This window comes from Cucumis melo, chromosome 10 (assembly GCF_025177605.1).
Source record: "Cucumis melo cultivar AY chromosome 10, USDA_Cmelo_AY_1.0, whole genome shotgun sequence".
In the NCBI taxonomy this organism is placed as follows: domain Eukaryota; kingdom Viridiplantae; phylum Streptophyta; class Magnoliopsida; order Cucurbitales; family Cucurbitaceae; genus Cucumis; species Cucumis melo.
In genome coordinates, this window is record NC_066866.1 from 28,053,622 (window position 1) to 28,080,815 (window position 27,194).

At 35.0% G+C, this 27,194-nt stretch overlaps 1 protein-coding gene and 1 long non-coding RNA gene across 3 annotated transcripts; one reads left to right on the plus strand and one right to left on the minus strand.

The window, feature by feature from the left end:
- Nucleotides 1-3,470: 3,470 nt before the first annotated feature.
- Nucleotides 3,471-7,023, plus strand: LOC127151140 (uncharacterized). Its single transcript, XR_007823889.1, has 3 exons — nt 3,471-4,166; nt 6,195-6,382; nt 6,479-7,023. It is a non-coding gene; the product is annotated as an uncharacterized LOC127151140 (long non-coding RNA).
- Nucleotides 7,024-10,123: 3,100 nt separating this feature from the next.
- Nucleotides 10,124-20,300, minus strand: LOC103502557 (putative potassium transporter 12). Of its 2 annotated transcripts, XM_008466525.3 has the most exons (9): nt 19,780-20,299; nt 19,070-19,298; nt 18,740-18,988; nt 13,967-14,017; nt 13,180-13,440; nt 12,580-12,632; nt 12,294-12,408; nt 11,919-12,173; nt 10,124-11,248 (listed from the first exon to the last, which is right to left on the minus strand). In XM_008466525.3, exons 1-9 carry the CDS (start codon nt 20,038-20,040, stop codon nt 10,206-10,208), a joined length of 2,517 nt encoding a protein of 838 aa, XP_008464747.2. In that variant the 5' UTR covers nt 20,041-20,299; the 3' UTR covers nt 10,124-10,205. The 2 variants fall into 2 exon arrangements, with proteins under 2 accessions (XP_008464747.2, XP_050946491.1); XM_051090534.1 differs by lacking the exon at nt 13,967-14,017 and having other exon boundaries at nt 19,780-20,300.
- Between the last annotated feature and the right edge of the window lie 6,894 nt (nt 20,301-27,194).

Consider the following 27,194-nt stretch of genomic DNA (forward strand, 5'->3'; position numbering starts at 1 on the left):
CATAGATAGACACTAATAGAATTCTATTAGCATCTATTAGTAATGGAAATTGATACAAGTTTATAGCTGGTAGGCACAGACAGTAATCTATCAATGTCTATCACTAATAGAGATTGATAGAAATCTATCGCTAGTAAAGATTGATAAAAGACTAATAGAACTCTATCGGTGATAGAAATTGATTGAAGTCTATCATTAATATTATAATGATAGAAAATTATACAATTCTACAATTGATAGAAGTTGATAGAAATTGATAGATGTTTGTCGTTGATAGAAGTTGATAGGAGTATCAGTGATAAAAGAGATACAAGTTTATCATTGATAGAAGCTAATAGAAGTCTGTTGTTGTCTATTAATGATAGAAAGTGATACACTTTTATCAAGTGATACATTTTTATCATTGATAGAATTTAATGTGATAAAATTCTATTAACGGTTTGTAAAGTGTATAACTTTCAATCAGTGATAAACAATGATAGAAGTTGAATTCTCACTCTCACTTTCAGCCTAAGACCCAGGTCTCAGACTCTCAATCTCTCGCTCTCACTCTCGCTCTTAAGAAATTTTTGTTTTATTTTGTTTTTAGAGGGTTGTTAGTAGTTCACTATAACTGATAGACAAGTCACATACCATTATCAATGTCTATAATTGATAGCTGTTTATGATAGAAAGTGATAGTGGTCTATCGTTGTCTATCAGTGATAGATAGTCATAAACTAGACCATACCTTATCTACCGATGACAGATCATGGTAGTCTTCTATATCGCTCTATCATTAGACAAAACTAATCTTTTAGTTTTGTTTCTAACAGATAAATTTTTCATTTACTTTAATAGATAGGTTTATAATCTATACTTTGTTGTCAAACAATTAAAAAAAGAAAAATGAGACTTTATTTATAGTTTTTTTTTCCTTTGATATTGATTTTTGCTAGTTTCAAAATGTTACTCTGTTAAATTTTTTGTTTTATCCAACCAATATCAATGTCTATTAGAATTATAGTATTCTATAATTGTCTATAATTGTTTACTACCAATAGATAGTAATAGACTACTATTATTGTGTATAATTGATAGTTAATAGATAATTGTACATCTATTACAATCTTAACCCAAATATCTTCTTCTTCTTCTACCCCTTCCCCTTTCTCTCGTCATTTGTTTTCTACTATTTCTCTTTCTTAACTCTTAGTATCCTCTACCTTTCCCATTTTCTCTGGACTTCCCTCCTTTCCTATTCTCCTTGTCGGATTTCTCCTCTTCTCCTTCCTCCACCTTCATACAGCTCAACGTGTACCCATCACTAACTCTTGTCGAAGTCGATCATATTAATCAACATCAAAATTCAGAACTCAATAAAAAGATGAAGAAGAAGTCGACAAGGCCAAACAGAGGCAGTTTTGGTATTCTAAAAAAAATTAATGTTCTCTTGTGCTTCAATTTGTTTTTTCTATTTCTGTAAATACGTACTTTGTCAATTTTGACATTTGTGAGAATTCCCCAATTAGTTCTTTACTTTTTAAAAACTATTATGTTTTTATTATACATTTTTCAAAAATAATATATTTCTTTCATCTTAAAAAAATATCAGTGTTTATTGTTTTATTATTTTCTAGTATTATCATGAAAGATATCTTTAAAGATCACGATTTTTTCAATAATATCCGAGATATTATGGTGTGAAGAGTATGACCATTGTATTTGTCCATCAACGACGCCCAAACTCTATGATCAGTGTTGGTTAGCACAAGTTTCTTACCAGACAGGGATCAATGATATACTCGAAAAACGACCGACGTCATTGAATCAATAGTGGCATGCATCTAGCTACAAGCGATCAAGAGATCATGGCTATCGTGGGTTCTATTCGTGAAGGAAGAAAATGATGCAACAAACCTTAAGAGGGGTAGGACCCTACCCAATTGATAGTGACCGTTGTGTTAAGATAGAAACTATTCTCTTAGGATTATCCCATCTTGTGTGAACCTAATAAAAATTTAGTCAACTAGAAACAATAATAATAATCAAGTAACGACATAAGTAATTTTAACATTTAAAAAACCTCCTAAGTGTGAGTAAAAAATCACACACCGAAGTTTGAATCTCCACTATAATAAATAATAGGTACAAGAAGTTTCCATAGTAAACATCTAAAGATTAAGAATCTCGATAACAAACAAAACAATAAAAAAAATAGAAAAGAAAATTAAAAACGTTTAACTTGATGCAGCAACCATTACCTATTGTATCTGACTGCATGTAACTCCAAAAGAAATCTCCACTGCCCAAATTCAAGACCCTCATGTTAAAATTATGCAATACTTAGAATTTTAACTCGATCGGACCATGGATTGATCCTAAACAACTAAAAACCTTAAAGAATGGAAGTTTTCTTTCTAATTTTCCCACTGTCATTTGTAATTCCATCCTCGATTCGTGTGTGATACTTCAACCATTTCTGGAATCCCTTTCATTGTCGCCAGTCGCCTTGTCTCGATTCAAGAATTTTAACTTGATTCCCTTTCAAATTTCATGTTGTCACATTCCCTTGTCTCCCCTGTCTCTTAAGGTCTACTAACCTATGTGGAAGTGTCATTCACATTGAATCTTTTTCCTCTTCATCTTTCAAAGTTCTCATTTGGATATTTGTTACCATCATGAAGATCTACATTGAAAATTGCTTGAAACCAAGTTCTTTCAACAACCACCTCACCCTTGTACTCATTAGCACCTGACTCTTACCTCAACAGTCGGGTATAGGTCACACGATTCATTGCCATGTATTTACAGGGCTAGTTAGTTTGATAAATGAGTTCTTACACATTTTTCAGCAGATTTTAACTTCATGACCATCGTCCTGGTACCTTAAATGACCAACATCCTTTGAGGATATAGTTTAGAGTGTAATTAGGTACTATAACCCGATTTCTAGTAATTCATCTCGAATCACAAGCTCTACTTATTAAAAAATAGCCCACTTAAAGTTCTTGATTCCGAGGCACAGTTCAATAAACCAATCGTGTTATCCCACTTGTTTAAAGTATGAGCATAGGTTGAGGGAAATGAGGCATTGATGCCTCTAATCATAAGCTTTACCCAATAGAACTCATCCGCTGTAGAGATGTCCATTTAACATGCTAGAAATCCTTCGTTAGATGATGGAACGAGGGAGGGAACGGGGAAGGGAGCAGGGAGTCTTTTCTATTTGATGGCTAAACAGGAATGAGAACTATAAAGTTAATTAGGTAAGAGCAAAGTGTGGGTTTTTTAATTAGAAAAAAAACTATATTGTGAATACTCACAGTGAGTTTTTTTTTCCCATTTAGATACACAGTAAGTGAGTTAAATAGGTATAAGTATGACTTTATTTTTAAGATAAATCACTTGTGAGCTAATTAATAGGAGGCTTAAAGGGCTTTCTGGGGGAGGGAAAGGAAAGGAAAGGAAAGGACTAAAATAGTTCTTTACATGTTTGGGACTAGGATCAGGGAAGAAAGGAATAAGGTTATTCTCCCCTTATTCCTTCATATTCCTTCTCTTTCTTCCCCTTAACCTATCTCAATCTTTCCTTATTCCTTCTCTCTCTTTTTCCCAATTAGTGGTTTATCCTTCCTTTCTCTTCGTTGTACCGTCCATCTTCCACCTTCCTTCTCCATTTGGCCGCCAATCAACAACCTTCCTCTCAATCTCCTTCTTTTTCTTGATAACAAAGCAAGGTTTTCCCTCTTTTCCATCACGAAGTCCTTCAAATCCAACTGCTCATCTCCTCCATCAATCTTCATCTCCGTCATGTTTACCCCCTTCGGCCGCTTTAGGTTTTTCTCCACCATTCACTGTCTTCTTCTCTACGGTATAGATTTCATCAATTTATCTTCTCCTTCGGTCTCCATCTTCCACTGTGTTTATGGGTTTCATTGATTGGCCCAATTTCAAAAAATTTAGGACCTCCGAAGCCTTTCCGTTGGTTGGGTTTTGGTTGATTGGGCTTTTTGGTTCCTTCCATGGCTTGTCTTCTAGACTTGCTGCTCGGAGCTCCTATTCATGCTTGGTCTTTCCCTTGCCGCTCCGATTACCCCCTTGACACTCCGATTTCCCTCTACTAATGAGCGAAGAATACTACCTCGATTGCGGCTTTGGTGGTTCCAAGCAAGTTAGGGATTAAGGTAACGATTTCTTCCTTTTTTTTTAAAGCCGATGATGAGGTTGATACACTGATTACATTCTTGCATTCACATTCTTTGCTTGTTATGTTTTGTGAGGTGTTCTTGTTTTTAACCAATTTTTGTGTTCTTACTGTGTTTTTTTTAAATGGGTGGAATATGTTCGAGAGTTTTTTATGAAAGTCGTCTTATTTCAAAATCATTTTCCTTGGTGATCTGTTATTTATCTCCCTTTCAATGCATTTTATATAAATCAGCCATGTTGAATTTTTTTGTTTTGAATTTAACTTCACTGATTTGTACTACTGTTGGAGGGTTCTGTGCATTTTATATACATTGGCCATGTTGATTTTCTTTTTGTTGAAAATCGAACTGATGGGTAATAGGGTTGGAGGGTCACAGATGGCTACTGACCTATGATGTTTCTTTATGACCTCTGTTGTCTCTCTCTACTCTTATATACTTTGCCATATTTTGATTCCCTTGTGTTGTCTACTCCACGCATCACATTGATCTTGAAATATTTATTTCATATGGGTCTTTAATGGAGCATTAACTATTGACATCCATTCCTTTATATATACATTATCTGTAATTGGCATCCATGGTATATTGTTTTCTATTTTATAGGCATTTCCATGTCTTTCATGTCACCACATTTGATGATCGTGTTACATTAAACTGTTCAACTCCACTGAACAATTTAATTATAATGCTCTCGGCTAGAATTAGTTCGAGATCAACCCGAGATCCTTCATGTCTTCCAGTCTCAGTCGACACAGCCCTAAGATAGCCTAGAGATCTTTCAAATTTATTCTTTAACCTACAATCTTTGTCGGACTCTGTCCAAGATGGCCCGAGATCCCTTTAATTTCCTTTTCTTCTTTTCATCTCAGACAAACCAACACCGAGAGGGATCGGAGATGTCCTTAGACTTTCTTCTTTACATAATTTCAATCGAACTCGGCCCTGATATTGCCCAAAAACTCTCTATAATTTTCTCTTTTCTTTAAATCTCGACCAAACAAGCACCAAGATTTGTCTCGAGATTACACTTATGTCTTCTATCTTACCTGGGATTCCACGTGATTGCCCAAGATCCTTCTCTAAAACCTTTTTGTTTTTCATCTCAGTTTGCCACAGCCCCGAGATCAACCTTCTATCCTAATCAAATAACTTCTCCACGCCTAATACACAAGTCCTCAATACTTAGCCAAAATTTCCCATTTCCCAATAATATTTAACCATTTCCTGAACTTTTCCCTTTCTTGCTTATTACTTAATCTTGAACCAATTTTCCAAGATAAATTTCTTTCTTTTTCTATTAATCTCATTTTCTCTTTTCTTTACCAAAGTTTAACAAGTCCAAAGATCATAAAAATTTGAGGTTTCACAAATGATTTGCACATCAGTATCGTTATGAGCGTCCATCAAAGTTTCCTCTGGCTTCGTCCCATATAGACATAGTTCACCATCTTTTAGATCCCGACAGGCATGCTAACTCTTAAACACTTCCAAAAGATCAAGGTCAATCTGTAATGCAACCTACTAGAGGTTACCACTAATAATTAGCTTTCTTACGGGTTTACTCGCATGTTCACTTGCACGTACGTCAGACTGCTTAGTCAGTGTTTCATAATGGGTTGAATAGAAAGCCCACATATCAATGCCAGAAGAATGCATTGAAGCTAAAGCCTGCCTGAAATCATGTGTTGCCATCCACAATGGGGATGATAATGTCTCTACAAGCATAAAAAGACTTGAGTTTAGACTATCATCTCAATCCGCATTGGTCCATGCCACAAATCAATTGACAGACCGACTCATCACTACTCTACATTCAACTAGGCCACATCATTGACCCCCATATGCTTCCCACCCGATAATTTAAAGTATTGTTTTACTCTCTTTTCAAAGTTCTTTTCATTTTTTCCTCGTTGTATTTGTTTTTTTATTGGTTTATCACTCATAGTTATCATTGGGTAGAATTTACTGACCAATTAGGACTACATTCCCAAACTCGAGTCACAGATAACACCTTGTGGTGTGACAAGGTTTGAGCACAACAGGCGTATCACCCTCTCTATCACCCACTTCCAGGGATTTGTGATTGGTTTGCCATTAAGGATGCATCTCTAAACTAAAATTCAAACTAAGAAGATGATCAATTCTCAATTCGAGATGTTTCCAATTCAGTCATCATTACTAAGGGAATCATTGTAAGTTTCTTTTCCTTCATTTATTGATATGCTCACACTCAGTGAGCAGTCCTGCCTAACTTCGACTTATTTGAGAGTGTTTTTCTTTGGAAACAGTGTTCGGAGGGTCATGTAAGAGTCTATGGAGGCGTTGTCAAGGTCAAGACACAGTCCGAGGTTTGGTCAACCACTATAGTGTCACGACGTCGAGTGTTCAGGACTCAAAACTAAGTCATCCATGTGGTGGTGTGCTATGAGGGCAACGTGTGCCCTAGCATGTGCAACGGCCTTACTGATGGAATAAAAAAACACTAGAGACATGTAGCAGCGGAAGATATAGATCATGTTTTACTCTATATGCATCTAAACGATTTAGAAGTTAAAATGCATCTACCATGCGATGAATCTAAACGAAGAGAGAGGAAGGTAAACGATGTACTTACCTTTGTAGTTCTCAACTTCTTCTCTTCTTGAAAATCACGAGCAAGGAAAACCACCAAGCTGACCTACTATGCTCAAGACCAAGAACGGAGTTGTGGGACTCGGTTATGCAAAGAGAATTTTTAGAGAGAGATAGGATTCAATCGTTTAGGTGTTTTTCCAGAGAAAACCTCTTTTTTTTTCTCATTCGATAATGAGAAGTTTTATATGAAATTTACATGCAAATTTTCTTAGTCAAAAGTCAACTTTTTGACTTCTTACAAATTTTCTCGTCTTGACTAATTATAACCTCCCGAGTATGAATCCATATTCATTTCTCTAAAATTAAAATCATATTTGAATATAAATCCGGTCAAAGTTCAAAATCAACATGTTGACTTTTGATCGTTTTCTAAAGTTTTCAAGCTTTTAAATATGTATCTATATTCATATTTATTTAAATCATATTTAAACACAAAACCGACTTATATCTTATATATATATATCGGTTTCTCTCTCTTATCTTTAATCGAACAATTTGAATTACTTCAACATACTTGTTCTTAGTTGAATCCATATAAGCTAGTAGGGGAACCTATGGACGTATAGATCATGGGCTCCAATGATTCGAGATTAACTGACTAAACTCTTTTAGACCAAAGTTAATCGAAATTGGTTAACTAAAGAGTCATTCCACTAAAGACTCTTAGCTGCACTCCCCTCACTATAGATATATTTCTGTCCACCTGATATAACCATAATGGGTAAGTCGATCCTTCACAGATTTTTTGTAATCTTGGCTGGGTCAAAATACCGGTTTACCCCCGAGATTACATCTTGCTCCTTAAGACCCACTGATCCACTATTGAACAATTGGTTTAAGGTCCAACCTATAAACCAGAATCCTTCTTAAGCCAATGAGAAGGTGGGGCCCCTTGTTCAAGACTTGAATTCAGTCATTAAGGGAATAACCTATCTACTATCCCAGTGGGTAGGAGTGAATTCCATCTTGCACTCTATGTCCCTAGTTATCCACTCGGTCTTACCATTGAAATGGGAGGCTTATTGGGTCAGCGATGTTGAGTTATCCTCGCTTATGCAGATCTAAGGATACTACCGAATGAACAGAAGTTCATAGTTAGCTCAGGATTAAGATCAAGTTACCTAGGTCATCATAATTGAAATAGTTAATTTATAGTTTACGGTGTTATAACTAAAAGTGACTACTTCGTGATTCCAGTCTTATGAAAACCATTTACATAGGATGTCCCCACTCCCATGTCTCTACATGAACGATTCAGGATTACATCATTTGTACTAACTACGGGGCGGACCGCATCCATAGTGTTTATCCAGAATAAGGCACCCAACCTTATTCATACACTATAGACCATTTGGGCTATTAACTTGAACTTAATCCATGTTTATGTCTCCACATAAAGTTCAAGTATATATGACAAATTAGTAAATAGCCTCAGAACCTTAAAAAATATTGGTTTTAAGATTATAGTATTCAATAATAAATTTTATTGAATCAAGTAACAAAGTATGAGTAAGGACATAAATTCCAACACTTACATGAGGGGTTGCATCAAGGACAGTGATGTGTGATGCCTTGGTAGATGTGCCCTCAACCAAAAGACTCAATGGTTTGTTGGATCCTACAATACACACCAACTATCGCATTTCATTACGTTCTTTGATGCGAGAATCAAGATATCTATTATCAAAAATCATTATGAGTAATACGACAAGAATGCTCCACCCTCGTACCCCAAGGTCGAAGCATGAGACAAACAAGTTCATTTCAAGTTCTTTGGCGTGACGTACTTTTAGGGTTTTGTTTAGGTGTGCCAAGGGAGAAGGGGTAGATTCATCCACCCTTAGCAAGGCCAGTTTGTTTGTAAACACATTCACAAATAATTTAATATTTAATTATAAATAATGATCTTTGAGCAAGTTCACTTATGGAAACCTTGTTATGACTTCTCTTTCCTCTAAATGATAAGGGTTCAACGAACTTCTTGTGACGAGCTATGTGTACAAAAGGCCAGGATGCAATCAACACAAGTTAATGACTCTCACCTATTAAGAATTCCTAGTTGAAGACCAACAATTGCAAAAATTTATCCCCATTAAAATAAAATTTCAAGATTATTTGAAGTCATCCAAGGTTGAATCTTTAAATGTATCATTGTAATGGGTCATCATAAACCTATTATTGTCTCAAACTTCCTTAAACTAAATGACCATAGTCCCTCTAAGAAGTGGCCGCAAAGGGGTACCTTCTTATAGCTAGTTAGCAAGTTGTTGAAGTCTTCTTGAAATTAACTAGAAAAATCATCCCACCAACTAATTAAAACGACCATGCAACACCACCCATAGAATCAAGAAGGAGCTCTTAGTTTATCAATCTTTACTATGTCTAGACGTAGTAAGTTTCTCCATGTTGAGTCAAATTAAGTCACATGCTCTACTTCTGGTGGTCCCTTCCTATATCCCTTAATTTTCAACCTTGCAACCCTATTTCCCTTGGATCCCAAGGACTTTGATTTCACGTAAGGTGTTGGCAGAGTCCTAAAAGCAACATTTGTGAATCCTCATACAACACATAAATTAAGACTAGGAAGGTATTTAATCATCTTCAAGCCATCAACTTTTTTGCTTTTTATTAATGGAAACATACTTAGCAAATGCATTACCAATTCTTCATCTTTAATACCCAAGATTTTCACCATTGGCTATGAAATACGAACATCCCGAAGGCCCCTATCACTATTAATCATTACTCTAGCCCCAAAGGCCAACAGAATAGTATCGAAATTCAATGATTTTATCCCAAACTAATGTATGTTGAGCACTCTAATTTTTTTCAAAGTAACATTAGAGGTATGACACCATCAGTTAAAATTTCCTAAACAACTATCAAGTAGCCTCATTCGATTTTTCTATTCGTACAACTTACATTAATAATCATGAAATAGAAAAAATAACAAAAGAAGCGAGGGTTGAATTCCGACATGCAAACACCACATATCAATATGGTAATTTCACCTGGACGATGATGCTTCATAAAAATCAACTTTAAAGTAGGGTTTTAGAAGTTAAGTCATCCGTACAAAATTTCCCATAATTTAGAGAGCACAACCCAACCCAATCTTTATTCTTTGAGTAAATATTGTAGCCTACTTTTCTATATCGATAAAAGTTTCTGTTGCTAGAACTATTACATTTATGGTACTAAAAAACTATAGCATAATGAATATTTAAAAAAGCCATTGAAAACTATAGGTTACAAACACAACTAACCTAATAAAAAGTAGGTTGTTGATAAACAAGATAAAAACTAAACTTATGCTTTGTTTATCCTAACCAACTGAAAATATATTACGAACTATGGAGTTTTAAGAATAATAACGTTTCATCAAACCATGTAAGTCATACCAACTTGCATGATGTTCATGTGAGGAACTCGCATTGTTGCTGCACCACCCCTACAATTTCTCCTTAGGAATGCATAGAAATAGTTTATAACAAGCTTCTTAACAAAAAATGAGTTTTTCTTTGCTCGGACGTCTCCTTGTGCCATTAGGTACGTAAACCCTGAATCCATGGCTTCTCGAAGCGCTGATAGCTCATACTCCAAACTAGGATCAGCATCTGATGCCATAATGCTAGATGGCAACTGAACCCCAAAAGCTTCCTCTGGGCCCATAGTTCTTTCTTGTTCTATCAATGGAATTCTCAGTTCCTCGTTAACATCAGCAACATGGGGAGATGGAAAACCCTGCGACCTCTCTGAAATATTATCAAATTCTAACTCATTCAAATTGCTCTCAAGGGCAAGATCTTGAGACTCCTTTCTTAAGAACTTCTCGAGGCTTTCCATCAGAAGTTGCTCAAACGCATGGTGATCTTCCTTTCGCACATCCTTGTAACCATATCTCGCAATGCAACGGAACATATGGTAATCTTTTGGGCCAACCCTCCTAAACAAAAACCTTTCCTCTTGCGGAACCACGGGGATTGGAACATATTTAATGCACACAAACACAATGGTGGAGTGGATGGCAGGAAGGGTAAGAAGAAATTGCCCAAAAATTGCTGGAATACCTTGGACAAGATCATTGTATAGAAGACCAATTCCTGGAATTCTTACAGTTCCAAGTGTAGAACCCAGTTCAAGCAAGAAATCCGTTGATATCTTGTCTCTCACCTCACTTTGATACTTCAACACACTCCCATAGTTCCACGTGTACATCACAGAGAGGAAGACAGAAGCAAAAGCAAGTGGCAACCAACCACCCTCTCTGATTTTTGATAGAACTGCAGTTAAGTAGATAAATTCCACCGACCCAAACACAAGTGGGAAACACAACGCGAGAAACAAATTTGTCTGCCAGATTAGAAGCATTACTAGAGTCACAAGGACAGTGCTCACCAGCATCACACCAACTTCTGCAATACCTATAACAGTTAACACGAAGTAATTAGCAGCATTGTCAATCCTCGAAGCCGAAATCAATGAGTCACAGAAAAATGACTACTTACCCTTATCAGAAAAGGACAAAAAACATTTTATACTTGAAAAACAAAACAAAACAGTTTATGCAAATCCATAGAATGTAAAGTATTTCTGATTTAGAGAAGAATTTCATATGAAGTATGGATTACCATCATGGACCAACAAGGAACCAAATTTGTCATGCATATTTAACAGAAATGTTCCAAGATTTGATTTGGAAATTATCAATACCTTGTAATCCCTACGGATGATAAAATTCATTGAAAATACCCCCTAGTACTGTACAAGTTACCATCACAACATAGATCATCCATGAGGCCGTAACTCCCAACATTTGAATACTTAGCCAAAAGATCATGCCACACTTTCTTATTTTAAAGTACTTTCGCTCTCCTCTAACTCAGTCACTATTTATTTCCCTTTCTTTCCCATCCTTACAGAAGTTCTAGTTGTTGGAGGCTTAATAGCCCGCCTTATGGTTGCAATGAAGGGCACCGGATGATTATAGATAATAATGCAGCAGTAAACTCCAATAAAAATGCAAAGCAAATGTAGTGCTTGGCGATGTAGTGCCACAAGAGAAAAAAAGGAATGGAGAGAACGGGAAATAACCATAAGCATTGGCGATGTCTGTAGTCCTTTGAAATATTGCGACGACAAATATGCACATTATCATCAGAAACCAATTGATCACAGGGATGTAAATTTGACCCATTCGTCTCTTAGAGGTATGAACTATCTTCATTCTCGGAAAGCATCCAAGAGCCATAGATTGCTTGACACAAGAAAAGGTTGCAGATATCATTGCTTGGCTTGCAATCATAGCAGCAAGTGTTGCTGTCACAAAGACCGGCCAAAAAAGACTTGCTGTTTGTTCCAAACCAGTGATACCAAAGAAGGCTAGTTAGAACGAGAACTTGCCAGAAACAAAGTAAGTCAAATAAATGGATCGAAGAGAATGGATTCTTTCACATTGGCAATTATCACCTGGCACAGAATCATAAAATATTCTTGCGGCAGAATCTGGATGTTTCATAAGGTACGCAGCCTGGCCCATGTAAGCCAAGAGAAGGCAGGGGAAAACAACAAATGTGAAGGCAATCTGTCCAATAAACAAACAAACTTAAGTTTCTTCCATCGATACACATTTATTAAGTAATCTTTCAAAGGAAAAAATTAAGCAGTTCCTTTTTCTATTTATCATATCTTCTTTTTGCATGTTTCTGTAGCGTAGTTTTCTTTTCGGTTAGTCAGGATGGGTGAGTGGAGGTACCTGTATGGCCGGCACAGTGAAATGGCCTAAATCAGCAAACATTGCTTCAGCTCCTAAAATCACATTATGAAACATTTTTTATCTGTTAGGAGCAAGGATTAAAATATCGATGTCGATGTTGATATCGAGATTTTTATTTTATGGATATATCAATAAAATATCAATATCAACAGATATTTCTAAAAGTTACAAAGTTTACAAAATTTATTTAGATTAATAATTAAGTTGTTTTTACACCAAAATTAAATTATGAACGTTGTTATTAGTATTTCGATTTCATATTAGACTAAATAGATGACATATCATCTTTTACGAGTATTTACAAAAGATGTTGGATAGATCTATAGATATTTAATATCGATATTGAACCCTTAGGTTACCCATGATTAACAGTATGTATGAACATTAATACAAAAAATAAAAAAAATAAAAATAATAATATAGGAAAAAGAAAAGAAAAAAAAAACTCCATCTCAAGTTAGCACATTAAAAACAGCCCAGACTACAAGTTGCTGGATAATAACGAATCGATGAAAGCTGGTAAAGAAAACAAAGACACCAGAAGTTGCTCACATGAGAGTAGAAGAAAGTCAGTCATACCTGTTACGCACAAAACACAACCACCAAGTGCTGACCATGCACTATTTGAATTTTTCTTGAAGAATAGATAAATGTAAGTGGGATTGAGAGCCCTTACAACGGTGAGATCATACTTCACTACATTGTAAATTCCAATAGATCCCAGACTAAAAAACCACAAAGCAAGCACAGGAGCAAATAAAAATCCTACTTTCCCAGTTCCAAATTTCTGTATGCTGAACAAGGCCACAAGAATGATGATTGAAACAATAACCACAGCATCTGCAAACAAGGGAAATTACGAGGGCATTTCAAATTTCTAGCTGTATAATGTTACGTGAAATTTCAGTATGCTTACAGGTCATTCTGGCAACTTCTATGTATGATAAAAAACCAATTGACTCAAAAGTTTAAGCTTACGGGTGTAGGTAAATCTAATACTGTATATAATACTTCACTTCACTTGTAGGATTGAAGTATGTATAAGACTCAATAAGTGGAAATCAATATTAATTGTGGAGGAATAACACTGTAGGAGTTTGAACACAGGATTTCCTAGTCTATTACCATGTCAAATCACCGATTTGACCCAAAAGTTTAAACTTTAGGGTGAAGGTGAATTTAACATTATATCTAACAATTTATCACGTAACACCTCTCATCTAAAGTAAAGGGCAATTTTGCATTATAGCAACATATTTCTTTTGATTGACCCTAATCAACACCAAATCATAATTTAGCCATACCAAATAAAATCTTAAAGAACAATGATTGTACATGAATAAGAAAGAAAGTAAAAGGTACTAACATGTATCAAATGACTTTATTTGTCCCTGCAGACCACTCACAGCAGACATCACTGTAGTACAAAATCGAAAGAATATTAAAAATATTACATTTTAACACCTTCCAATGTTCAGTCAATAATGATAATGGAATGTTACAAGAACACAAACTAGTAAGAAGCACAACACAGATAAAAAAACACACAAGAACGGGGGAATGGATTCCAATTAACAAGCACAAAAGATTACAAGGATAACACAGCCAAATAAGAGGGTTGTACTCTCCACCAAAGAACTATTGTTCATCACACTATTCAAGATAACTAACCCTAAAACAAAACACATATAAATACCAACATTCCCCGACACCCATATTAAGAAAGACTCCTCCCCAACTACCTTTTATCGGGTTGGAAATTTCCCTCCTACTCTTCCTCTTGTAAACATGGTTGATAGGAGGCCTAACAAATTTCTTGTGTCCAATAAAAAAACTAATCAAATTTTACTTTAAAAGAAAGGTATATGTGAGACCCCCCAATTCTGCACATATATAAAAGAAGGGGTAAAATGGGGAATACCCAATGCGAAGGAGAGAATAACATCTGAGGGCCCACTGTGAAGGGAGTATAAATAGAGAATGTTTTTGGGGATTGGGTTTTTAGGTATTGATTGGGTTAAAGGCTGTTGGACAGCTTTCGGAGAAGTTTCCAGCCTTCTTAAAGGAGCTGAGTTATTTCCATTTTATTTCTCTGGTTTTTCCTTGCTTATAGTTGTGTTAATGGTTGTTTGTTGAACATTTTGTTTGATATCAATATGTTTCCACATAGTGCTGCGTCTGTTTTGTGCCATTATTGAGATCATTCTGAGTTTTAGGTTTAGAATCTTAACAAATAGCCTCACATTCCTGTGGAGAACATGTTCTACAGCACGGAAACAACTAAAAGAGAGGATGGAGTCCAACGAGTGGAAGATTGGAGACTTGAGAGAAATCCTACTTGGGGTAAGGAAATGTATGGAATAGTTAATGATTGACTTGAAAGAGAATACTGCAAGTAGGAAGAAGGAAGAATCAGGGACGTTTGACACCTCAATGTTGAAAATGAAGAGAAAACTAGACGAGTCAGAAGCGGGTACGACAATCGAAACCGGATCCGTAGACAAAAGTAAGCACAAGAAATTAGAGATGCCCACCTCCAGAGGAGTGAATCCAGAATCCTGGGTTTATCAGGCAGAGCATCTTTAAAAGATATTATCTAGGCGATCATGAAAAGGCGAAGGTGAAGGTTTGGAGTTTCGCGCAAGACGAAGTGCACTGGTACCAGTGGAGCAACAATCAGGAAGAAGGTAATAACCTCATGGGAGGATTTGAAACAGAGAATGTTTGAACATTTCCAATCGACTAGAGAGGGGAGCCTTGGAGCTCGTTAATCAGGACTGAGCAAAACGACACTTATGCAGAGTATTTAAAGAAATTTTTGAATTATTCTGCCCCTTTACCTGAGATGGCCGAAAGCGTTCTTATGGATGCCTTTGGGGTATTGTCACCGGAGTTGAAAGCTGAGGTAATTAGCCGGCATCCCAAAAACTTAGACGATTATATGAAGGAAGCCCAAAGGGTAAATAACCGAAATGTTGCCCTAAGTCTCGCCTTAAGCAATTTGGGGTCCATGGGTTTAGTAAAAAGGAGGCCCAAACCACCAAAGCCCAACAGGCCCAATAAAATTTATAAAAAGAAATTAAAAAAAAGGAGGAAAATGGCAAATTTGAGAAACAAACGCGACAAATCACCATACCCATTCATGGGAATTGTATGAAGAAGGAACCTTCGATTAAGAGATTGTCGGACAGTGAGTTTTGAAATAGGCTGGAGTTTGTTGCAAGGAAAAGTGGTCCCAAGGTCATCGAGGTAAGGTGAGAGAGAATAGGGGGCAGATGTTGTTCATTATGAACGAAGAAGAAGATCGTGAAGAAGAGTCAGAAGAGGGACTAGAGGAGAAGGAAAATGAAACCGTCGAGCTAAAATTGATGGAAGTAGACGGAGAGACAGAAATTGCTCTTCAAAACATTCATGGTTTCTCTGAAAAAGGAACCATAAAGCTAAAGGGAAGAATCAATGGTAGAGAGGTAATCATGTCGGTGGACAGCAGAGCGTCCCATAATTTTATACACCAAGGATTGGTGAAGGAACCCTTACAAACCACGAAGGGGACAAATTTTGGGGTGACTATTAGGAGACAAAATGGCAATTCAAGGGCAAGGTCTATGTAAAAGGGTTGAACTGAAACTGCCAGAGGTCACCATCAAAGCAGACTTCTTAGCCTATCAATCTGGGTAAACTGGATGTTGTGCTAAGGATGTCATGGCTACGTTCGACCAGATTTATGGAGGTTCGTTGGCCTTCAAAGTCAATAGCGTTCAAAATGGGAAAAAGAACGGTGGTCATCAAGGGAGATCCTTCATTGACTACAGCTAAGTGTTCATTGAAAACGATGACCAAGACATGGGACAAAGAAGACCAGGGATTTTGGGTCGAATTTCAGAACTTGGAAGGTGATGAAAATGAGGAAATAGACGATGAGATTAGTGAAAGAGGAGACGAGAAAGGGGTGCCAATGATATAAGCGTTACTAAAACAGCATGAGCATATCTTCGAGAAACCTAGGAAATTACCTCCAAAAGGGGAATTGATCACTGAATCTTGACAATACACTGTCAAAAACCCATTAATGTGAGGTTAAAGTACGAGCATATCCAGAAAGCTGAGATAGAGAAATTAGTGATGGAAATGATGCAAGCCAACGTAATCAAACCCATTAGAAGGCCATACTCGAGTCCCGTACTGTTGGTTAAGAAAAAATATGAGGGTGGCGTTTCTGTGTGGATTATCGCAAATTGAACCAAGCCACGATAGCAGATAAATTTCCCATTCTGGTGATAGAAAAGCTGTTAGACGAGTTACATGGGGCAACATTGTTTTCAAAGATCGACCTCAAATCCGGAGATCAAATCAGAATGAGGGAAGAGGACATAGAGAAGACAGCATTTTAGACTCACAAGGGGCACTATGAATTCCTGGTAATGCCGTGTGGATTAACAAATGCGTCGGCTACTCTTCAGTCGCTAATGAATCATGTTTCCGTCCATTCCTTTGCCGATTTGTGCTGGTTTTTTTTTATGATATTTTAGTACACAGTTCCAACATCATAGAACACGAGAGGCATTTGGGGATAGTTTTCAATATTTTGAAAGACAATGAGCTCTATGCCAACCGGAAGAATGTGTTATCGTTTATTCAAGAATACAATACTTGGGGCACCGGATATCAAGCAAGGGAGTGGAAGCCAATGGGGAGAAAGTACGGGCAATGGTGAATTGGCCACAACCAAAAGATGTAACGGAACTCCAAGGATTCTTAGGGCTGACTGGATATTATAGGAGATTTGTGAGAAATGATGAGAACATTGTTGCACCTCTAACCAAGTTATTGCAAAAGAACGCTTTCAAATGGAGTGATGAGGCCACCGCGGCATTTGAAACATTGAAGAAACCTGTGATATCAATTCCAGTTCTAGCACTTCCTAATTTGGCCCTTCCATTTGTGATTGAAACAGATGCGTCTGGATATGGGTTGGGGGTTGTCCTAACACAAATTCATGACCGGTAGCCTTCTCTAGTCAAAAATTAGCTCCACAGGCCCAAACTAAATCAATTTACAAAAGAGAACTCATGGCAGTGGTGTTAGCTATGCAAAAATGGAGACACTATTTATTGGGCGGGAATTTACAGTGATATCGGATCAAAAGGCTAATTCTTGATTGAGCTAAGGGAAGTCCAACCTCAATTTCATAAATGGTTGATGAAGCATTTTGGGGTATGATTTTGAAATATTATATCAGCCTGATCTACAAAATAAGGCAGCCGACGGCCCGACGCCTTGTCTTAAATAAACCAGCCAAAGTTAATGGATGGAATATTCCATAAGATCCTAACAGGAATTAGGCTATTATTACCAAACCAATGCTCTTAAGTATCATTATCTTCTAGCGATTCCCATAAATCAAGCCAAAATTGCTAATTTTTTGGAAGAGATCATGAAAACTTTATGATGAAAGGGGTATGATTTAAAAGGTGGCTCTCATTTGTTGAGCCAATGCGTAAAGTCAGATTTAAAAGATCATGGTGGGTACGTACTGAAAGCACATTTGATTGAAGAAAGGACTAGATTTTGGAAGATCTTTGATTGGGAGATACTTCTTCCACTCTTAACACCAAATGAAGTTCAAATGTTTATGCTTTTCTCATAATAATACCATTTGTTTGTTTTTCCACAGCTTCTTCACAATGTTAGAACTTAACCACCAGAGAAATTTGGAATGACAAAGTAACCGAGAACGTTATACTTATACTCTCCTTATTCTAAGCCCCAAATGGAAGATCTTAGCATCCTCAAGATTCTAAAATTTGACCGGGGCCTTACATCAGTTAACCACTGTAAAAATCTAGTTTAACACAACAATTATACTCTAACATTATTTTGACAAAAAAAATATTAACATTTAATAGAGTTGAACTAAAGCCATAATACAACCATTAAAGTTAAAAATCTGACCAACTTTTTAGTTGTGTCAGATGGTAAAAGAAACCTTCTATTCATGCACGAGACTTTTTCCCAGTTGGCACATTAATTAGACAGGATGCTTAAAAAATTCTCTTTTCATGGTTTATTGTGTAGCTTTCGATAAAAGAGATTTTTGGTTTATTACGTGAAGGAAAAAAGAGACGTCAATCATCAAGACCTGATATTGCCGGAGTCAAAATACCATCCCCAATAACCATTGAAGTCCCCATCAGAACCAACAGCAGTATAAGAGTTTTCAAGGATGATCTTTTCTCCAGAATCTCTTTAATATTCAAGGCCCTTTCCAACTCTGGAGTGGGTAGTTTAAGCTTAAAACTTGAGATATGTTCATCAGCTGGCTGACGGTTTGGCAGCAAGTTAACTTTGGCATATCTACAGATAAGCGAATACAATGCAAATGTCCCACCTACATTGTCATTGTCATTGGAGAAAATGAGTTATGATAAGGAAGAATACCAAGGGGAACAAAGTATGGCTGAGCTCATACCTTCACCATTGTCATTGGCTCTGAGCACAACAAAAACATATTTTGCCAAAGGAATAAGAGCAATTGTGTAAATCACTAAGGAAAGAGCCCCCAAGACATCAACATCTTCCTCAATATGCACCTTGGTGAATACATCAGCAAAAACGTATAATGGACTTGTACCCATGTCACCATATACAACACCAAGTGTTTGAAAGGCTATAGCAATAGTTTGCCAAATGGAAACATCCTGCTTGAAGATAAAATAATTCAGTGGAAGATCTTTAGCTTATGTCCATCTTCTTTTTCCCTTTCAGCTACAGTGCAATTTGTTCACATACAAGTTATTTTATTATCACTCGGTAACATACGGAGGTATAGTTGTTTGACTGTTTAGCACCAAGGAAGTTCACAAATCTCCACAGCTTCCAATGAACACAGTCTTAAAACGACATTTTTTTCAAAACTAAACGAAGAAACCAATGAACATATACATTTTCTTTATCTCGGTACTCCTCATCATAGGTGTTAGTGCGTGCGAGTGGATTGCTGAAACTGAAATTTTCAACCAGAGATTTGGACGTGATGTTACGATGTGGATTATCTTGATGGTAGCCATAGAAGAAACACAAAACGATACCAGGGTTAAGCGAAACACATAAATTTGCATACCCACAACGATCAAATTATACATAATTTCAAAGGAAATACAGAAAAGAATTAGATATTACCTTTAAATGGTGAGGATTGGCACCGGCAATCTCCATTGCTTCAACATCAAAAGAATCAACTCTCTTGGGCTTCTTAATCAACCTCCTTCTGATAGATCCAGATGCTTCCACGCTTTCCCTATCTTCAAAAATCGACCATGGAGGCAACTCGGAGTCCACTTCACTTCCATCAACCCACCTGTAATCATTACTGCTGCCAGTAAGGCTACTACCCTGCAGCAATCTGGAGCTACCTTCTTCAATTCGATCTCCATCCTCCATATCTTCGAAAGAATTTGGATACCCTCAACTTTCGTGCTCAGTTACTCCCTGTTGAGCATACCTATGATTGGTGGAAAGCAGCAAAAGAACGTGGTGGATTGAGCAAAACGAGGCAAAGATAGAGTCGAAAAATCGAGGGATTGGAATTTGGATGGAGAAGTAGAATTCTTGTGATGTGGTAGCTATTGGGTTCTGGTAGACAGGGAAGCGCCAGTGTGATTATATCAATTATGATGATATTTCCATATTGGATTGGATAAATTATTGAATGACGCAGCATGGCGACGAGCTATTGCCTCTTTAATTATTTCCAGTTTTCCAAATAAAAAATTGAAAATTTGTATTAGGTTAGCAAATAAACCCCATCCTTTTATAATTTTTTATCATTCTTCTCAAACCATCCTTTAATAATTTATTTCTTATTTCCTAATCATGCTTTAATCATTCTTTTTCTTATGAAAATACAACACTTTTTCCTTCAATAACATACGTATTTTTTCTGACTTTTTATCATCCTTTCTTATACAGGGAAAACGATTTGTTCTTCCTTGTTTTTCTTCATTGGTAGATTACAATTGGTGTCAAATGTTGGTGAGAGAGTTTTCATCATCGTTCTTTCCTTCTTCTTCTTCTTCTACAAATCGCTCATATGAAGATTTTTTAAGTTTTATTTATCGTTTTGTTTTTTTTCCCTTAATTTTGAAAGGGTTCTACTACTATTATGCATCCACAAATTCTTCTCTTTTATATTGTATTAATCTTGATTTTAGGATTTCAATGTTACATTAATTGCAATATGAAATATAATGGTTGTTTACATAATAATTTAACTTCATTTGTGATTGTTCTCTACTTTCTTCGATGTGTATTTTGGAGTTCAATCTGATTTCAAATGATTTTGTTTTATTTTTCTACGTTAGTTTTGTTTTCGTGTTACTCTGAATATCAGCTTTGGTATATCAGTGTTGTGATGTACTTATATTATATGTATTAGTTACTAATACACTTACTACATGTTCTTCATTTTTCCAAAAAAAATTGCAATTTATTGTAGTTATGTTTAAACGTGCAATAATTGTTTTTCATAGTAGTCAATGAGATGAGCGATATTGCTATGTCAATTACAAAACAAATTGTATTTGGTTGATGGAGTGATGTCGTTTAAATTTTTTGTGAACTTGATACATACTAAAAATTCAGGTTGACAATTGAATCTATTATTATCAACTTTGTACGGTAATGAACTTTATTTCCAAGGTTCTCTTCAACATTAACCTATTTAAGTAAATTGAACACAATTCATTCAATCAAGTTGATCATGTATACAAATCAATGCATCATCAACTTAATTCAAGTGTATCAAACATATAATATGTATCAAATTGTACAAGTGAAATATATTAAGTGTATTTTCAGAACCTCAAGTATGTCAAGTGAACTTAATCAAGTGTTTCAGTAAACATAGAAAGTGTAACAATAGTATATCAAGGGTATCAAACGTATGAATTGCATCATGTGTATTAAATTTGTCATGTTGTATCAGTGAAGTATAAAATGTTTACTAGTGTATCAAGTCTGTCAAACTTCTTAAGTGTATTAAACTCATTAAGTGTATGAGCAAATCATAACAAATGTATCGACAATACAACAAGTGTATCATGCTTAGTGCATCAAATGTATTTGTAAAAATTTTAGCAAATGTATCGACAACATATCAAGTGCATCAAACCAATGGTGTGTATCAAGTGTTATTTAATTCATTGAGTGTATTAACAAAGCATAAGTACATCAAAAACACATCAAGTGTATCAACAACATATCAAGTGATGCAAGGATAGGTTTGTAATTTTGCATTTTTCAAATGTGGGTTTAACTTGAATTTTTCCTTTTTTACAAATCTAAAAGCTATGTACTATGGGCCTAATTTATCAAACTAGTTTTTCTATATTTGCAAGAGCCCCTAAAAAATTAGCACTCCTTTTTCTCATTTGATGCATTTAGGTTGTAAACTACCTTGTTTGTAATAGTTTATGTCTAGGTATTTGATCATATAATAGTTTATTTAATTGAATGTAGGTTATTTAGACGGTACATAATTTTTTTTGCACTATTTTCCTTTATGGTACATGTGAGGCCCTGATCGCGTTCTGCCTTACTCGAGGGACTGTTGTGTGTTTAAGCTTACTTCACGAGGAAGTAGTGACACCATCTTTATGTAAGAAAGTCGGCAATTGCTTTGACTTTGTCGCCCAACCCAAATTCAGCATAAGAAAATGTCAGTGACATGTGGCATTCTTGTTGGTTTTATGTCCTAAAACTCGTAATAGTAAATGTAATACGTTGATCGTTATTACTAAAGTGTTATCATTATAATTTCAATAAAGCGTTATTGATTATATTATTAGTTTTATCTTAATAACCTAAATCCAATAAACTAATATCCTAAGCTATTTGATAAGTCTTGAACAGTATGTAGGGACATACAATGATCAATATTCGAGATATAGCTTAAAGGGTTTATAGTATAGGGATAAGGTTGGGTACTTTATCCTGGTAACACTATGGATACGACTTATTTTGTATTTGATACAAATGCAAAGATCCAACACGTTCATGTAAGTTACATGCGAGTGAGGGTATCCTATTCAATGAGTTTGCATAAGATCAGACCCCGAAATAGTAACCACTAGATGTAACTCTATTAACTAGTCAGGTTCATATTTTATTAGGATGACCTAGGTAACTTGGTTTTAATCTTAAGTGTATTATGAATTCCTGTTCGCGAGGGATTGTTTTTTGATTTATACGGGTGAGAGTGGTCAGATTGTCGACTAAATATGCTTATCATTTTGAGAATAAGATCAAGTGGGGTGTTTTGAACATAATCACACAAAATGGAATTCACTCATTCCCGACTTTATGGTAAGTAAATGAGTGTTCCCTTAAATGGTGTGGGCCCAGCTACCCTCTCTAGGACACGAGAGGGGTTTATGTTTAGTGGTTGGACCATAATCAGGTTGTTCATTAGAGGAGCACTAATATTTAAGGACTAGAAATAATCTAGGGGTAAAACGATAATTTAACCAGTTGGTGTTACAAACACTTGTGAAAGACTAACTTATTGTATTAGTCTATATCCGTGGACACATAAACATATCTACATAGAGAAGAGTTCAACTATGACTCTTTAGTGGAGTGTACACACAATTAACGAATATTGATTAATGAGGTTAATAACTTAATGATTCTTTAGTGGAGTGTACACATATTAATATATCTCATAACGTTGTAGCTTTTGATCTATAGGTCTATTAGGTCCCTTTCCTAGCTCGTAAAAGATAATGAGATTTATTTGTATTGGTTGTCATTTGAATTGTTCAAATTTACTTTGGAAATTAATGTTAGATTTATTCTTAAATATAATATTATTATTCATGTGGTCCAATTGCATTATATATTATTGAAAGATTGAGGGGAAATGCCTGACTGCTACAAAATTTAGGAAGTATTCTAAATTATATATTTTTTACTTAAATAGGAAATCACTTTTTTTAGGACTATTTTATCCTTATCATTAACCATTAATATATATAATTTTTTATTTTAATAAATAGTTATTTCCTTAATTACATTATTTTAATAATAATTGTATAAATTATAATTTCCTTTTTTATAATTACATTTAATATGCACTAATCGATTAAATAAAAAAACATTTTTAATTTTCTCTACATTTAATTTCCTTAATTATAAATGCAATATCTTTATAATGCAATAATATATGTTTTAATATGGAAATGTTATTAAAAAAGTATATCTTCATATAATTTTTCCTATTTTTTCCTCCTCCGTCCTCTCTCTTGGAATTTTCGTGCTCTGTTTTATAGTTCAATTCCTATTTATATTTTTTGATTATATTTCTCACGATTAATCTTCTATTTACATTTTCATCTCCCGAAATATACTAATTTGTCGATTTTGTATACAGTCGTTTCTCTTTCTTCTTCCGTCAGAAATCCTCTACCGACGGAAATCGATTTTGTACACAGTTGGTTCTTTTTCTTCTTCCATCGTAATTCCATCCACCTTCACATATATCCGATTAGTTAAGATTTTGTGATATATATATCCAAAATTTAGTAGTTAGATTTACAATAGTAACGTTACAGTAGTCATTTTTCTTATCTCTTCATGTAAATATATACCCAATATATTGTATTTTTTATTTAGATCTTACGTTTCTGTAGTTATTTATCGTAAATGTGTATTGAAATATATACCCGTTCATATTAACAAAGTACATACATTCGTCCGGATTGACAACTTCGAAGTATATTTAATTTGATATATACCCCTTATTATTTTCAATAATACATATATTTTGTCATATAGTAATACTTTGATATGTTTTTAATATGTTTTACAGGATGGCTAGAATTACAGTATATTTCGATGGGTTTTTCAATGAATCACACAATTACGTTAGTTTTAGTGTGTCCGAGATTACAGTTAATGAACATATGCGCTATAAAGATTTGTACAGTAGCCTTAGATCCAAGTTAGACAGTATTATTGATATATACTTTTGCCTAGGTTCTATAGAATGTGTTAAGAAGGATTTGACTATAACGAGTGGTAATGATGTTAAATGGGTTTATCATGTAATAACATCGAAAGTCGAGCGTCATATTGCCCTTATTGTTCATTCTGTTGGTCCTTTATCTATTTGTTTGGGTTCATCGTCGTCGATTTCTTTTCAAACTCAAATTCATGATGATGTCTAAAGTAGATTCCAATTTTTCACTAAAAGTCCAAGACATGTTTTCAACTAAATCTTTGTTCAAAAAGTGTGTACAAGTCATTGCTCTTAGAAATAATTTTCAGTACGTTACTGTGAAATCGAACAAAGAAGTTATGATTTTGCAATGTGCCATTGAAAACTACAAATGGTCCTTGCGTGCTTCTTAATTCATGGGGATAGGTCAGTATGGGTTCTTACTAGGTTTGATTCATAACATACATGTTCAATAGATGTTTCATTAACGGATCATAGACAAGCCACATTTACTGTTATCAAGGACCTAATTAAGAACAAAATTTCTTTAGCTGGTTCTGAATTGTAACTCTCAAAGATATAGTTCATTTTATTCATGCTGAACATGGTTTAAGTATATCTTACCAAAAAGCATGGCGTGCTCGTGAGGCTACGTTGGATGATATTCGCGGATCTCCTGAGGACTCCTACAAGATGTTATCCAAATTTGCATACATTTTGGAACTCAACAACCCAAGTATATTAACTATATACTTAAGTATATTGTTCTACATTTTTTCTTATATGTTCTTATTTTTTTATGTTTATAGGTTCTGTTATGGAATACAAAGTTGATGCCGATGGTATATTTCTTTACTTCTTCATGGCATTATCTACTTTCATTTCTGGTTGGCAACATTGTCGTCTAGTCATTTCTATTGATGGAACTAGTTTGAAGAATAGTACGGTGGTACTTTGTTATCTGCTTCAACACCTGATGCCAATGATCAGATCTTTCCACTAGCTTTTTGTGTTGTGGATTCTGAGAACGATTCCTCATGGACTTGGTTTTGCAACCAATTGAAGAGAATTATAGGTGGTCGGAATGAGGTTGTCATAGTATATGATAGGCATAAAAGTATATGCAAAGCTATAGATGTAGTATTTTCCAACGTTTTACATTGCATCTGCCTTGTTCATTTACTTAGGAACCTGAAGTTAAAGTATAAGAGAATAGTGGATACTGTCTTTCATTCATGTGGGAAGGCATTTAATATTGTAGACTTCGAACGTGAAATACGTTTGTTGGAATCTTCTGCCCCTGGTATACGTGAGGAGCTTGAATCCATTGGTTTTGCTAAGTGATCTCGTGCCTACTCACCACGTAGGAGATATAATGTCATGACCACAAATATATCCTAGAGTTTGAATTCTAGGATGTTGAAGGTTAGGGAGTTACCAATATGTTCAATGCTTAAGGTTTTGCAAATGATGTTGCAAAGATGATTTTTTGAACGAAGAAATGAAGCCGATTATCAAGTGACTGATTTTACGAAAACTATTGAAGGTATATTAAAGGAACAAATTGAACTTAGTCGATCAATGAAAATATGGTCATTTTAACAATTAATACTTATGCTTAATATACATCTTCATTTCTTATATATACACTATATATGACTCTTATATTTTTTCGTTGTAGGTTAATCCGGTTAATAACATGAAATATCAGGTTATAGATGGAACATCTCAATATGTTATTTACTTACCTACGAAGGTTTGTAGTTGTAGGATGTGGGATATATTGGAAATACCGTGTGCGCATGCATGTGCTGTTTTCACCGTGAAACATTTATCAATTAAGTCATATGTCTCCCCCTTTTACTTGAATAGCACTTTGAGTTCAATATATAGAGGAGTAATAAATCCTTTGGGTGATCATCGTTAATGGCAAATACTTGATGATATTATGTTCGTTGTCATCCTTCCACCTAATGTAAAACGTGTTGTAGGTCGACCGAAGAAGATTAGAATTCCTTCAAGAATTAAGTTCAAGAGACGTGTTAAATGTGGTCGTTGTTGACGTATTGGTCATAACCGTAAAAGATGCAAGTTTTCCTTATTGAACTAGAGTATTATATTCATTTGTATTGTAATGTTGTTAAAATTTTAATTTTAATTTTAATTATAAATGTTTCCTAAATTCTCCTTAATTATATGTTCCTATATACTTCATAATATTGGAAATATACTCTTCATTATTTTTCTTTTTTTCAACCATATGATATTCTTTTCATTTTAATGTATACATTATTTGCCATAGTTTTATACTTGAAATTTTGCATTTAATAATGTAACAATATTGTATTAAACATTCTACATTTCATTTATCTTTAAATTAATAAGTATAATATTATGATATACAATATTTTATTTCATATATATCATATCAGTCGCAAAATTTATCTTTCAACTTCAATAACTTTACAAACTTGCTTTCAATAACCTGGTTTATTGTGATTAACCATACTTGTATTGTTCAAATTATGCAATTCAGAACGTAACACTCTTAGATTAAATATTGTACATTTTTGTTTACTTTAAATTAAAAAGTTAAATA

What these genes read in the sequence shown, in the direction of transcription:
- LOC103502557 (XM_008466525.3), bottom strand. Translation starts at nt 20,040, where the DNA reads ATGGAGGATGGAGATCGAATTGAAGAAGGTAGCTCCAGATTGCTGCAG. An exon ending in ATTTTATGATTCTGTGCCAG is followed by an intron (nt 12,174 to 12,293) that starts GTGATAATTGCC and finishes TGGAACAAACAG; the next exon opens with CAAGTCTTTTTTGGCCGGTC. An exon ending in AGACATCGCCAATGCTTATG is followed by an intron (nt 11,249 to 11,918) that starts GTTATTTCCCGT and finishes TAACTGTTATAG; the next exon opens with GTATTGCAGAAGTTGGTGTG.